The 15,730-nt window shown below is 32.4% G+C and overlaps 1 protein-coding gene across 5 annotated transcripts in view; it reads right to left on the bottom strand.

Moving 5' to 3' along the window:
* Positions 1–702: 702 nt before the first annotated feature.
* Positions 703–15,730, bottom strand: part of LOC148605326 (uncharacterized) — a 36,612-nt gene continuing 21,584 nt past the window's right edge. For 3 of the 5 annotated variants that reach the window (XM_088548793.1, XM_088548796.1, XM_088548797.1), the window contains exons 7-18: positions 15,259–15,332; positions 13,888–13,976; positions 13,238–13,255; positions 9,136–9,287; positions 8,749–8,826; positions 8,286–8,346; positions 7,721–7,838; positions 6,841–6,938; positions 5,944–6,237; positions 3,611–3,745; positions 2,996–3,067; positions 703–2,364 (exon numbers count right to left, since the gene is read on the bottom strand). In XM_088548793.1, the coding sequence (XP_088404919.1) occupies positions 2,137–2,364; positions 2,996–3,067; positions 3,611–3,745; positions 5,944–6,237; positions 6,841–6,938; positions 7,721–7,838; positions 8,286–8,346; positions 8,749–8,826; positions 9,136–9,287; positions 13,238–13,255; positions 13,888–13,976; positions 15,259–15,332 (1,417 nt within the window). In that variant the 3' untranslated portion in view covers positions 703–2,136. The remainder of the gene's footprint in view (positions 2,365–2,995; positions 3,068–3,610; positions 3,746–5,943; positions 6,238–6,840; positions 6,939–7,720; positions 7,839–8,285; positions 8,347–8,748; positions 8,827–9,135; positions 9,288–13,237; positions 13,256–13,887; positions 13,977–15,258; positions 15,333–15,730) is intronic. The other 2 variants (XM_088548798.1, XM_088548795.1) reach the window with 2 other exon arrangements.

The following is a 15,730-nucleotide window of genomic DNA, read 5'->3' as shown; positions in this document are numbered from 1 at the left end:
GCCAAAACATGTCTTTGAAGAATTCGTGATGTCAACTGTAAATTATTTGAAGTGTTGTTTCCGTCTTGTGGCAACAAATGATGAATTCAGAAATTATAGCAATGTCTTTTATCATTGCGAAAAATGCGAATAGCGTAATGCACAATAACAACAACTCGGGTATAGAACTTCAATATTAATTAAACGAAATATTTCGAGTAAATATAAAATTCGAATATTTTCGGTTCAAATCACCAATACGCAATAATTAATGTACGCAATTATGTATAAACGTACGGAAAATGTCGAAAATGATACCAAAACAATTATAACGTACAAATAACTACAAAAAATCTGCTGCAAAACATCGTTTCAGGCGAAACACCTTTAAAATTGATACTCACGTACAGCGGTCTGTTCCCTGTAATTATGTTCAGCCGTGTGGAATTGGAATATATGTATATGCACAAACAAGTTTAAATATTTTATTCTATGAATTTTTTACAATTGCAGCGCGCGACATTCAGCTTAAATGATGGCATTGGAAAATGTAACACTAAACAAAATTAAACAATCGATGAATTTGTAAAATAGTTTCAAAATGAAATTTGCTCAATTGTTCTTTGGTACAATAAATACCTTCGTACAAGAAATGAACAACAGTAATTAGTAATTACTGGGTAATCTGCAAAACGTCATCGTTTCAACATAAATAAAAAATATTTCCAATGAAGTACAATAAATCTGAACATTAATGACATATTTTAATGTAAAATACAGATTCTGTCTATTGAGAATAAGACCTAGCTTAAGTAGTACTCCAGCTAATAATCATGCAAAATGTGATTCATGGGTAAACAGTCTACATATTTTTATTTTTGATATTTTGATTGAATAGCCATAGTAAACGGAAATGTACATTCAGTTCGTCATATAACCCGTGTTCTTAGGAGATACAAATTATATAGAATGTACTGTAGATTTCAAAATTAAGGGAGGCAACTCTGTAAATGAGTCTCAAATACAATAGAATCTATTGGAATTTCAATGTTAATTATCTCCTAAGAGCAGGCAGACTTGAATGAATATTTACACATTTCATATTATAGACCCATAAAACAACTGAATTACAAAAATAAAAATATGTAGCCTTTGTATATATGTATCACATTTTGCATGATTTTTACAAAGACTGTTACTTACAATGAATAATAATTTGTCTACAACAATGAGATTCACACTAAAATATCACCAAAAACTTTTACATGAGATAGAATATATATATACACTCACAGCGGCGCCATGAAATATGCATAATTATACTTAAAAAGGAAGTTCTTATGTACATAGTTATAATCGGTGGTGCATTTATCAATATACTTTCAGTGTACAAAATTTCGGAAGTAAGATGATGTCGTAAGCGACGACTTACTTTATACAAAGGTTGTTTTGAGTTACACATATAGCTAAGTGAAAGGCGTCTGTAATTTCCAAGATACGACAGCTTTATTTAATGTGTATCGATTTCATTGAAATTTGGTTTAACTACCAAAATGATATCCTAATATAACCATTTAGTGGTATCCTTTCAGTAAACAAAAGTATTAGACTTTAATATTAATCGAATGGGACCTGAAATTTACATTCTTAGGGAACATTTATGCAAGACACTCTCACAACACACCGCTCACCCGTTAGTGTTTGTCTCCTTTTTAAACAGTACTGCAACAAACAGTCAGAAGCAGACTACTCTCATAGTGTATTTTAATGCAATTTAGTTTGTCAAGAACATTTGTAGAATTAAAATATCGCATATTGCATTGATTAACATATGATTGTCTTTTGAAGAAATAGTGAAGAAAAAAAAATAACTAAATAACCAAACTCCGTTTCGTTCCCGATGTTTAAAGTCACGATATCAGAAACGGAAAAAAAGGTAATCATAAAAGCAAATCCATCCTACAAAACCATTTATAAAAACACTGAATCGTTTTTTGATTTATTGTATGACTGGTTGTTGAACATCAGTTTACCATAATTTGTCCATCTAGTAGCGCTCTTAAGTGAACACAAGTTTTCAAAAACGTTCTATAGGAGTACTTCGGCGCACCGATTAATATGTATCGAGTCTTAAAGAACTACAGGAAAATACTGTGATCACACTACTCCAGTAGCACCCTTTAGTGTGCATTGGTTCTTAAGAACGTTCTCAAGGAGATTTGATTTATAACTGTCCCAGTCAACTTTGGTTTGGAATGTGTCTTGCAAGGCATTCTCTGTGGGGTAAGGCCGGACTTGCTCTCGCAGCATTGTTTTCACTCGATCGTTAGAATATTTCAAAAAGACTCGCTTTGACATCATAACAATTTCTGCTCCTCTGCTAACCTACAAATAATGAATATATATAAATTGCAAACTATTTCTGCATGTCCTCATTTGCACGATGCGTTTAATTTTAATAATCTTCTTAAAAATTGCATTTGTATGCACAAAATAAAAGTGTCGATTTGTTACCGTACTGTAATTATGATGACGACAATTTAAATAATGCATTATTTTATTTCCTGAATAACACGACGTTTTATTTGTTGTTTGCAGATGCTACATATAGACGGGAAGAGACGATTGGAGCTCTTCATATACATAAATACTAATCATATTAGTTAAATTCTGCCGAATCTTTTGCACCTACCCCAAGACAGAAATGTAGCTTTTTTTCTCTCAGCGAAGTAAGAATATGTCGCCTCAGTTGAAACATTTGACATATGATTCTGATCAATTCGGCTTTATTTACGATACAAAGGCATCATTATTTCAAATGAATTGATCAAATAACATTTGTGACAGAGTTTACGTGAAACTCATGTTAATCGAGCTTACATGAACTTTATGTAAAGTTAAGACCAAGTAAAATTCAAGTTTGTTCGTGTGAGTTTCACAAAGCGTAATTTATTTAGGGCTGCGAGTCAAATAAGAATTATTTGTACTTCATTTCTAATCTATGAATGATAATTACCAAGCATAACTGTGGGGCTTCTGTAACCATGTCATCAATATCACATGAACCCCATGATAATGTGTTTAATCCCTGAAAATTAAATTTACGACCTTATATTCACACTTGTTGTTAATTGCATATTGTATAACGAATGTATTGATACACCCGACACAGTTGACTTAAATGTCAGCCTATATCCGAATCTCTATTTACACAACGTATTACAAAGCTTACGTAAGACATACGTGCAAACAAGTCACATTGGTTTTGTTAAGAATTTACGTACACGTAAGTCTTATGGATGCTTATTGAAACGATGCCCAGATGCCATGGCCGAAAAAACCAGAAAGTTTATTTTAACGCAAGTAGACATTTTGTTATCGACCATCTGAAAATGAAATGAAAATATCTTGACTCTTTATACATGTGGCCTGTAGAAATCATATTTCTTTTCGTTGACTAATTTCTGAAATATATGCAAAATTTAAATTAAATCCCAGGATGCTTTATTATTTATGATTGTTTACATGTAATTATATTGTGGAACAAAAATGTCTTTTGCGGAGCTTTAGCTAATCAATGCAACCAATTTTTCGTTGTTATTTGATCATTCTTCCATTGAAATATACATACAAAAACATCCTTGGCTTGCAGCAACTGCACATGCACAAACACCGAGTTTTTTCTGACAGTATTGTCTTGCGATACCATTTCTCTTTCATACTTTGTAGGGGCTTCTTTTTCTATCATTGATGCTGTTGGAAACATCTGAGGTAAACAAATGAAAAAAAGTATTACGCCTTGTAAATTGATGGTAAAACGTTATTTGAATTTTATTAATCATTTGATGTTAGAACGGATTTATTTCATGACTGATTTGAAAAAAGTGACGCATTAAATCAATCTTTCATATGACAAAAATCTGCATAAGCATATACAAATTCATTCCGATTCACCAGTTTTTCGATCTTTACTGCAACAATAAAACGGAAGCCATCTATAATACATATAAAATAAAAATACATGTAAATAATAGCCTACTATAATACTTCGACATTTGCACTTATATGTTAAGCAGTTTGAGTATCTTCTTTATTACGTTCTAGTTTAAACTTTTAAAACAATACAAAACTATAATTTATTTTTTTATCTTTTTTATCTTTAATTTTTGACACTTCTTTAACAGCAATATTACTATTTTGTATTCTTTAAATATTTCAAACAAATTTGTAAACAATGTCATAATAAATATTTATCATGCTAAGTAGAGTTTACCTAAGTACCAAGAAAATACGAAATTATAATAAATTAAACTTTCATTTCAACATAATATTGTTAAACAGATCTATGATAAAGTGACATACAAGTTGTCTTTAAGTAATGCATTTGGTCAAAATTTTTAGTTTCAAATATTTTTTTGTTATTTTTCTGCACTATTCTTTTTATCCTTATAGAATTTTCTTTTCTTTGCATTCCAAACATTCTTCGTTACTTTCATTGGTTCCCAAACGAGAATGTGACTCGCTGGATGTATTTTAAGTACTACGAAATATGTATTTAAAAAATCTTCGTTAACATTTCTGCATGATTCTTGAGACAACATGTACTTGGTGAAGAATAGTTAGCTTTTCTAAGGAAGTGGCAAAAGCAATATGTATTGCTAAGGCGTGATGGTTACGCATCGTATTGTTATTGATTACGACTTGTACCTGAAATACTTGTCAAAGTTATTGCAATCGCTAAGAGCTAAATCACATATAAATAAAACATTAACATGGAAAGGAAAGCAGCTAATGAAACGACAAAATGCCACGTGACAAATTCAAGATGCATAGACACATTCTCCATCATATTCTGTTTGATTAGACACCAATTAAATGCGCTGCTGTGAACAAAAATGGAATAGCTGAAAAAACACAAAAACTTTTCCACCTCAATTGTTCAATTGTAATAATCATATAAATACACAGAAATATTCATCAACTCATGATTATCCATTATTTAAGTTTATGTATTGCAAAGTAAAAAAATATCCACAAAAACAAAAACAAAAACTTGAAATCTAGCTTTGAATGAAAATTGAGTGTTGTCTAATGAGGTCACTATCAATTGGTAAGCACATGATATATTGTATGACGAAAAAAACGTACAGGCTGTCAAGGTCAAATATAAAGGGAGTAAGTGCTTGTTTTGCCGAGTTGTGTTTACGAAAAGTGTATTGATGTATCCAAATCTAATGACGAAATTGGGTAACGAAACAAATTATGGAATGCCAAAATGGCCAGGTTCCCAAACAATGCAATGAACAGACACACAAATTTAGAGTACACGTAGACACTTCAATTTCTGGTGATACTTGTCAACTGTAAACTTGAACATTTCATTGAGGGTTTTGAAATAGGAAATACAGATTTTAAAAACGAGGCTAAAAGTACAGAACAGGTAAAAAACGAAATACAAAGAACAAAAGAAGACATTAAACGTACAAACTGAAAGTTGATAAGCACAATCTCTTCTACAGATTTGTTTTAACTTTGATGTTCAAATAGAATTGCCAGTTTCTACTTCTTGTAGGTCTTCCACCCTGCTGCTAATTTAGGATCAAAGTATATGCATAATTAAAGTTACCATTAAAGACCTGTTAATTTTAACATTAGATTAAGAGGAAAAAAGATAGATGTATAATAAGCCAAAGCAGATGTCATTTTTTACTAGTGCATAAGCTCAAAATAAAAAGAGAAAAATTAAGAATCACAGTATGAATGTTTCTTTCTGAAATTTATTATTATCTTGCGCGGGTAATATATTTTGTGGCTTTGTTGGTATATTTGTGCAATTATCATATTTTAGTGATTGAAGATGGAAACTGTCATGTTAGCAAGGGCAGGCAAGTTACATAGACATCTAGGTACAGACGCCAGACTGTTAGTTTAAGGAGGCAATAGCTGCAGTAAACCCGAACATACATAATGCGGCTTCATCTTCAGCAGTGAAAGCATCTTGTTATCAAATGTACTAGATGAAATCCCCTTGGATTTATCTGGCTTCAAAGACTCCACTGGAGGTACCATTAAAATTTCACTACTTTTAATTGATCCAGTAAACTCCACATCTTGGTCCTCTTTTATTTTAACTAACTGGTTATTTATTGCCAATTTTGGAAGTGTGGATGATTGTTGTTCTTTTTTCTTTGCACTCTGATTTTTGAGCATGTTTTCTCTTTCGTCTTCTTTTTCAGCTTTCTTTATTTCTTTTAGTTTCTATAGATAACGTATTCAAGGTTTCGTTAAAACACATAAATTGATACAGCAAAAACCAAATCAAATACAAACACCTAAATATCTCTACGTGAAAAAAATCAAATCTACATCAAGTAGGTAGACCTAGGGTAAGGGACATAGCTTATTAAATCAGTGATATGTTTGTATCACATTCATTTTCACCGAAGCCTATCAAGCATTCATTTGAAACAGTTACTTTGATGCTTACACGATATTGACGTAAAATACTGAATACAAACGTTCCGATGATTTGTAAGAGTTTCGTCCCTAACCCAAGTTCTACCTCCTTAAGCAGTATTTTCAAAACATTCTAATGCTAAATCATTATATAAAGTGATACACGTGAACATAGTGTTTTTTCTACGTTGTGTAAAAGCTGTGAAATAATTGACATTTTACTACCAAAAAATATATTTATTATTGTTTCTTCACTACATTCAAAATTTAATAATACGATAGCCATTTAACCTTTTTTTCTGAAAAAATTAAAGTTTCGTCCACATGAACGTAAAACAAATCTAATTATTTGCAGCAATTCACAACTAAAACGTTCTAAAAAATTAAGAAAAACACAATATCTACCTGTTTTAATTTATCATAATACTTAGACATTTCTTCAAACACTTCAGGAGTCATAACAAATTTTCTTTTATGTGCAATCCCAGTATCAACTCTTGGTGCTATAAAATGGAATAAAAAGTCAAGATAATCAGCTTGAACATTTGGAAAGACACAAAAACTGAATTTCTTTCCTTTGAATTTCCAAATTGTAAATATTATTGAGGCAACACATTATTATTGATAGGATCTGCGCGAAGGTTACTCTACCACATAATGATTGTAACATACTCACCAGTGTCAACTCTTATCTCAGGTAACGTTATTTAAACTGATAGGATCATAACTTGCTCGGATGCATAACTACTCCGCCATACTAACTAGCACCAACTCTCAGGTGACATTATATCATATTATATCTAGTCTAAGGTTACGTTAACGACTAATTGCTGTGATAGAATAACTAGCACAGACACATAATATCACTAATTGGATCTGGTCTTAGGTGACTCTGATGCCTAATGGATGTGAAATACTCACCCGCTCCAACACATGGTTCCGGTAGCGTTATATCATTGATAGGAGCTTCTGTGAGGTATACTGATGCATAATAGCTGAGGCATACTCACCTGTACTAACGCCTAATTCATGCAGGTAGCATTATATCAGTCATAGAAGATGGTCTGGGGTAACTCTCACACCTAATGGCTGTGACATACTCACCAGCACCAACACCTAGTTCAGGTAACATTATATCACTGACAGAAGATGGTCTGCGGTTACTCTGATGCCTAATAGTTTTTGACATACTCACCAGCACCAACACATAGTTCAGGTAACATTATATCACCGATATGTGATTGTCTAGGATTACTCGCATACCTAATGACTTTTACATACTCACCAGCACCAACACCTAGTTCAGGCAACATTATATCACTGATTGGATCTGGTCGCAGGTTACTCTGCCCACTCTTTCTAGCTTTGGGAGATTTCAGTTCCTTCATTACCTCACACGTTCCCTGAATTCAATATCGAAATGGAGAAATTTTTTTAATCACTATCTGTAACAACCGTTGCTAGTTTGTGTTAACAGCAGGCGATAAAAATTCAGGCACATCTCTTAACAAAGGGAGAACAACAGAACTAGATAAAAAACCATAAAAATTTACGAAACGACATTAAAGATATATCTCTTCATTATTTTTTTACTACAAAAGTAGATATTCCTTCTTAGTTTATAATATGAACAATACATAGTAATTGTGTAACTCAGTGATGATCAAAATGGAGGTTTAACTTGTACAGGGATGCACCTTACAATTGTTATCAGAATTTTATTGGACGTCATAATGAGTAATTAACTCTGGATTCGGTCGTTCAAGTTTATGGATTGTAATTTACGAAGGGGACATAATCCATGACAAAGATAAAAAGGATATCAACCTTTAACAGGAATAGGTACTTACCGACTTCACAAAGTATATCCACTCGCTTGTTTTACCATTTGGTGTTATAAGATGCCCTCGTCTGAAAGAAAATAATTAGTCCATTTCAACTTTTTTTCTAGTTATGTATTTATTATCTCTTCTGTGTATGTTCGTACATCAATTCATCCGTTCAGAAAGTCGGTAAAAGGCATTCCTTTACTACCTTTTTCATAATTGAATGTATAAATTTACTTATGGTATGTGTTTTTGTTGCTTTGCTTAGTTTTTTTTTATGTCTGTTAATACTTTTACTTTATTTTGTTCAGTTTGACGGTATTGTATGCAAATAAATTTTAAAATTGGAATGTACGAAAACGGATTGTATTATCTATTTCTCTCCATAAAAACAAAATATGAATTGTATTCATCTATATCTGCCAAGCCTATATCAATCTGTGATAATCTTTTAATACAATCTCACTAAGAAAATACTTTAACTTACTTGAAATAGTGTAGCACACATGTGCCTGGTTCATTCACTAGACATTCAATCGGCCATTGTGACATGATTGGAACAGACCTAAAATACAGTATATAGCATTCAAGTATTCAAACAACCGAATTGAAATGCAATTTCTACCTAAACTTTCTTATGGTTTTATTCGTTAAGATGGGAAAATATGGCACCAATTAATATCAATGTCATATAAATCATAATTTAGTAAAAGTTTATTAGTTAAAGATAAATATAGATAAAGCAAATGCAACAAAATGAGTGGCATTTTCCACAAATCTGATGAAAATTTCACTGAAGCAAATCATTACAATAACTGTCGATCATTTCATTTCACAGCCAAATCTTTTCAATCAAATGAATGTCAGTCCGAACCTAAGAAATTTCACGTGTTCTGCCTCCTCATCATGGTCTTCTGATCTCATAAATATTGCGTTGAAATCTTCTTTACCAACGACCAACAATTCCATAGGTGTGGAGCTCTCAACTGTTGCTGTTCTCTTTGTGTTGAATATCAGTCCTATTTCCTGTTGAAATATTATGCAAAATCTTTGTTTACTTGGAAATGTCTTTATTTGACTGGGCGTGCGATGTGTCAAACATATTACATGTTACTTTAACCCTTAACCCTTCTCATAAAGTATTAAATGTTCTTTTGCGAATGCTAAATCAGGTGCATCTAGTCCATGCTCCCAGATGACGGAGTCCGACTTGCTCATTTGTTTTTGTTACCTTGTATATGTGATTTTAATTACTTTATGATCTTTGTTGTGTATTTCTGTTTTCCGTGCCTGGTCTTTGTCCCTGATTACATTCTTTTGATTACCGCTACAACCTTGGTTCCTTTGATTACTCTTTCATAGGAATATTTATCCAAATTCATATATATTATGTCTTCCAAGAATTATATCGTATTTTAAACTGATAAATTACATTGAAACATGTCAGAGATTTCTTTTATAAAATCTAGTATATCAATATTAAGTAGCCGCCTTTGTAAGGATCATGCAAATTCTGTAATATGCGATACACCCTAAAAAAAAACACATATTTTTTATATTATTAAGTTGTTTTATAAGTGTATATGACAAAATGTATAATTATTCATACCAATATGTCTGCTCTTAGTGGATAATCCACATTGAAAATCCATTTCTATTGTATTTTAGAGAGTTATCTCCATTCAATTTGAATTCTGTAGTGCATTCTACATATTTTTATCTCTTATGAACAAGGGTTCTATGAAAAATCACATATAATTTTTTTGTGTTTTCTAAAAGCATTTTTAACAAAATATCAAAAATAAAAAAATTTAGGCTTAACAACCATGAATCACATTTTGCATGATTCTTAGCTTGAGTGCTACTTAAGTATATCAATATCAATGTAGTTGAAAAACAAGAGGCTCCCAGGAGCCTGAATCGCTCACCTGATTAAAGTTTGTCTTTCAAGGGCAATAAATTTGACAATAGTTGTCCAACAATTTTGAATCAAGAAGACTTTGGTAGGACTATCATTAGGATCATTTCAGCGATAGAAAGTTTCTTTCTTTTAAAGATATTGGCTTAAAACTGTAAAAAAAAACTGTCATTTTTCATCTTTCAAGGGCAATACCTCTTACAGGAGTCACATGACAACTTTGATCCATGACGACATTTGAAGGCCTCATCATAAGGGTCATTTCAGCTATAGAAATAATTTTGCTAAACCTAACGCTTTTAGAGATACTTGTAAAAAACTATTGTCTTTTACCCCTTTGTTCTATTTTTAGTAACGGCGGCCATGTTTTTCGACGGATCACAAATCCCCACGACAGGTCTATGCACGATACCCCAAGAAACATTCATATAAAGTTTGGTTCAAATTGGTCAGGTGGTGTCAGAGGAGAAGACTTTTGAAAATTTTTTTTAAAAAAATAGCAAAAAAACGTCGAAAAGGGGCAGTAACTCCGACATGGCTTAACATATCAAAATGAAAATTTGACCACTGATAGATCTCGTCATGCTAAACACTTTAACCCTGTCAGAATTTGGTTTAACCTAACGGTTTGGGAGATATATGCGAAAAACTACTGTCTGACCCCTATGTTCTATTTTTAGTAACAGCGGCCATGTTTTTCGACGGATCAAAAATTTCCAAAACAGTTCTATGCACAATACACCATGAAACATTCATACCAAGTTTGGTTCCAATTGGTCAAGTGGTGTCAGAGAAGAAGAGTTTTGAAAAATTGTTAACGACGACGACGGGCGCCAAGTGATAGCAAAACGAAATTGAGTTCAATCATAAAATTTATTGTGACCAAACTGTTCCAAATTTTATTTCCGGTTAAGTCTGTAAGAACGTAACATACTAATGTAAACTGCAAATCATACAGTCAATCAGCTGTTGTTGAAAACATTAACCTAAATGCACACAATTTTAATCTAACTTTAGACACTTCAAATAAATCATCTACGCTAATCAACTAACACATAAAAATACCAATCACCTCAAATCATGTACAGTGATGGAAACGATACAAAAAAATAATAAATATCGATAGGGTATACTATGAAATTTTAATTTTAAACCCCACGGTAGGTGGATGAGGGTGTATAGTAATAAAGGTCTCTGTCTTTTCTTTACGCAAAAGGGTACCAAGTTTTTATCCGTTACTCCTCCTATACCGCGAAATGAAACTTTCACAGAATCACAGAGTTAAAAGGTGCATGTTATCAAAAAGGGAAGCGGGGTATCATGTTATAGAACATTACTCATGGTATTTTTTCAAGTATAGAGTCTACAATATTTATGAGGTAAATGTTCTTTCGCATACATTTAATAAGCAAATGCGACAAATGTGTAACTAACAACACATATTTAAGAACTGATACGCCAAAAATTGAAAGCAAAATTAAGGAGGTAGATCTAGGGTAAGGGACACGACTCTTACAAATCATTGTAACGTTCGTATTCAGCCTTTGCGATCAATCTCATGTAAGCATCAAAGAAACTTGGATTGATTTCATTCTGTTTCGTATGAAAACTTGATAGGCTTTGGTAAAATTGAATATGATACAAACAAACCACTAATTTCAAGAGTTATGTACCTAACCCTAGGTTACCTCTTACAGTGTGTTTATAGTTCGGTAATAATAGTACCATTTTTAAAGTTTGACTATATTAATACATGCAAATATTTTAGATTAATATGTAAATGGAAAGCAAAACAAAATGTACTTACATATATATACATTGTAACTTGTAATAATAGAAATAAATGTTAAAAAGAGATTTTTAGAAAGTATTAAAAACAAGAAAAGGCAAAATAGGCATAAAACTTTTTGTTGTGTAATAAATTGATCTATTCCATTTACTTGTACTATTTGTCGTCATATTCAATATATTAGAAGTAGTTTTCTTGATGAAAACGATTTCGCTAGAAATGACAATTTGATTTCAGCACTGTTTCATTTTAATTATTTGAACACTAACGTCGATTTAAAAACAAACTTTGTATATATTTGACATTTTTCATCTCGGTGTGATTATTGTCTCTTTGACATATTCATCATTTCCATTCTCCCTATGTTAAGAAGACTTTCCAGCGGCGTTTGATTAAAAGAGTAATCAAGGGAACCAAGGTTATAGCGGTAATCAAAAGAATGTAATCCGGAGACAAAGACCAGACATGGAAAACAGACATAAACAACAAAGAATATAAAGTAACTAAAATCATACATACAAAGTAACAAAAGTAAATGAGCAACTCGGACTCAACTAAAAACTGGGAGCATGGACCTGGGTCACCGGTAGGGTAAGCGTCCTCTGCTTTTCTAGAAACACCCGCCGAGTTGCTCAAAAAGAGTCAAGTCCGGGGTAGACAAACGAGGGAAGGAAAACTATGACACATTGATATTATATGGATTTTTTCAAACATTTGTGGGGGATTTAAAGGTTATCTCTCCCGACTCTGCCTTTTTTAATTAAAAATTTGCATGAAAAAAATAACAATTGTGACAATAATTGTTCTTTCGCTTACTCATAACATTATAGAAAGAATGAACACTTTATTCAAGTCTTATCTTCAGATCCAATATCAAATATATAAAGCATCAATTGTTTAAAAAGAACACATATTAATTGACCCATGTGTTTGCAAATTACTAAAGTACTTTTGAGAAGAAATACTAACTTCAGGCAAAAATAGAGAGACTATTGAGCATTGTTCAAAAGGATTGGGATCTCATAGGTCAGCTGTATTTATGGTAAAAGCCCTATTTACATGTATATAATTAATGAAAATACTGATAGCCTTATTTGAAAACAAACAGATATGGACAAAATTCAAGATAAAATAACTTCTACAAGTTCTACAAGAAGAAAATACCTAAAAAGTATTATAAACTCACAATACAATGATATAAATAAAAGTTAAGACTGCTACTAAATGTACGCTATGGATTAGAAAAAAAAGTTTCAATTAGTACTTTACCCCATCTTCCCAAGAAAACTACAAGAAAGATTTTCTAAGTGTTACATCTTAGTGAAAAAAGTAGAATAAACTAAGTCGGTTAAAAATTAATGCAACACCGGGAATCATTCGTTATTTAAGAACAAATAAGAAACTAAAATACTTTTAAAACTAATGAAAATATAGTTTATCTGGAAAATTACACCAAATTCTACTATTACACAGCTTTGTAATAACAGAAAATGTTCCTCGTTTTTTTGGAGCACAAAAATATATACTGAAGCAAGGCTAATTGTAAATCCGTTTTATTGTAAAAACACACTCTGAGTAAATAGACGATATATCATTAGTTCTGACGTGGCCTCACTTACGGTTTATCTTACAGAATGTTCATGGTCCAATCAAATCACTGCTCCAAGACACCGATAGTTAAGCATGATCAAATTCGACATACGTCTACGTAAGTACTTACTTTACTGGGACCAGTCTTTCACAACTAATGTCGAACATTTTGCTTATTCAACATTGTTGGGGTTTTATCATGTACGCTCTATGATCGGCGCATACAATTCTAATTAATAAAATAAACTGCCCTAACACAATGCCAGTCAGATCCCATCGATAGAATTTTGTGAATAATTGAATCAATTGGGGCTTGTTAAGTTTCTTACCCCAAAGCTTTGCCCTCTGGTTAACCTTGCTGCTGCCTGTACTTTTGTTTCACCAGATCTCTCGTTTCGAACCATCTTTTTTACAAATGCTTAAAATTTTAAGTCACAAAATTAAAGTATTACTAAACTCATAAAGGTATTAAGTTTTAGTTCAGCATTTTTTTAATTACTGTGTGTTTTTCATACTGATAAAGCATAAAACGGGACTTGGTTTCCTGCATTAGGTTAGGTAATGAATTATGAATATTGCTTTAACTTCAGTGCATGTTAAAAAAAGGCAACACATTTTTCACACTTTCCTCGTTTGTCTACCCCGGACTTGACTTTTTATGAGCAACTCGGCGGGTGTTTCTAGAAAAGCAGATGACGCTTACCCTACCGGTGCACCTGGTCCATGCTCCCAGTTTTTAGTGGAGTCCGAGTTGCTCATTTACTTTTGTTACTTTGTATGTATGATTTTAGTTACTTTATGTTCTTTGTTGTGAATGTCTGTTTTCCATGTCTGGTCTTTGTTGCTGGATTACATTCTTTTGATTACCGCTATAACCTTGGTTCCCTTGATTACTCTTTCATACGAAAATAAAATGCATTTATATTGATTTTCCTTCGGTCTATTCCTGTTGTCTACTGCCTAGAATTTGTCATTTCGGTATTTTTTTTATTACCCTTCATTCTATAAATCGTGGCTTGGTACATAGGTGTGTCTTTACTTAATTCTCTGTTCTAAAAACGATAAAAGTAAAGTCAAGGAACTGATCACAGAATGTTCCAGAGATGATAAAGTCAAGTCAAGGAATTGATCAAAGAGCGTTCCTGAGATGATAAAGTAAAGTCAAAAAGTCAAGGACCTGATCACAGAGTGTTCCAGGGACGATCAAGTTAAGTCGGGAAATTGATCAAAGAGTGTTCCTGAGATGATAAATTCAAGTCAAGGACCTGATCACAGAGTGTTCCAGGGACGATAAAGTTAAGTCAAGGAATTGATCACAGAGTGTTCCAGGGACGATCAAATTAAGTCAAGGAATTGATCACAGAGTGTTCCAGGGACGATTAAATTAAGTCAAGGAATTGATCACAGAGTGTTCCAGTGACGATCAAATTAAGTGAAGGAATTGATCACGGAGTTTTCCAGAGACGATAAAGTGAAGTCAAAAAATTGACCACAGAGTGTTTCAGAGATGATAACGTGATATGTATTAAGTCATAATAACTGTATATTAGAGTTGTTCACATGGTGTATCGTTCGTTTACCTGCTCCAAACACGAAAAATAATGGGTTTGTACACACGGTTCATCTTTAATTCACAGTGACTTGTTCCACAGACGATAAAGATAAATTATTGAATTGTTCAAAAGGTGTTTTAAGCTTACCAGTTCCGGAGACGATGAAATAGAACGATTCAGCATTATGTCCCTGTCTTATTATGACTTTCTTTGGTCCAATACTGAAACAGCAAAAAAGGAAATGGTCTTGGGAAGAAAAGTACTTAATTGTGAATATGGCACTTTTCTTTTCAGTGCAGGCAAAATTTGGAAGTACATTAATACCACTAAAAAGTGCATGTTTTATGAACTTTTCTTTTCGACTATTCCTTTTGTCTATTGCCTAGAATTTATTGACGAACTGTATAAACTATGCGTATAATTGCATGTTGCTTTATATGTCTCTCTAATTGGCTTTATCATTTTGGTCAATGATATTAGGTATTGTTAAAGGCAAGTGCACCTTCAAAGGGATTTCAACTTCGACTTTCCTTTGTGGTTTGTATTTGTACTTGTTACGATATATTGCTTGCCTGTTTAGTTACACATAATATAGTATTATTGCGTAATGTGTTCCATA

Source organism: Perna viridis, chromosome 10 (genome assembly GCF_037379345.1).
Source record: "Perna viridis isolate PV_CMFRI_1.1 ecotype Kerala chromosome 10, ASM3737934v1, whole genome shotgun sequence".
Lineage (NCBI taxonomy): Eukaryota > Metazoa > Mollusca > Bivalvia > Mytilida > Mytilidae > Perna > Perna viridis.
Note: the sequence above shows the minus strand (reverse complement) of the source record. Positions and strands in the feature narration are given on the sequence as shown.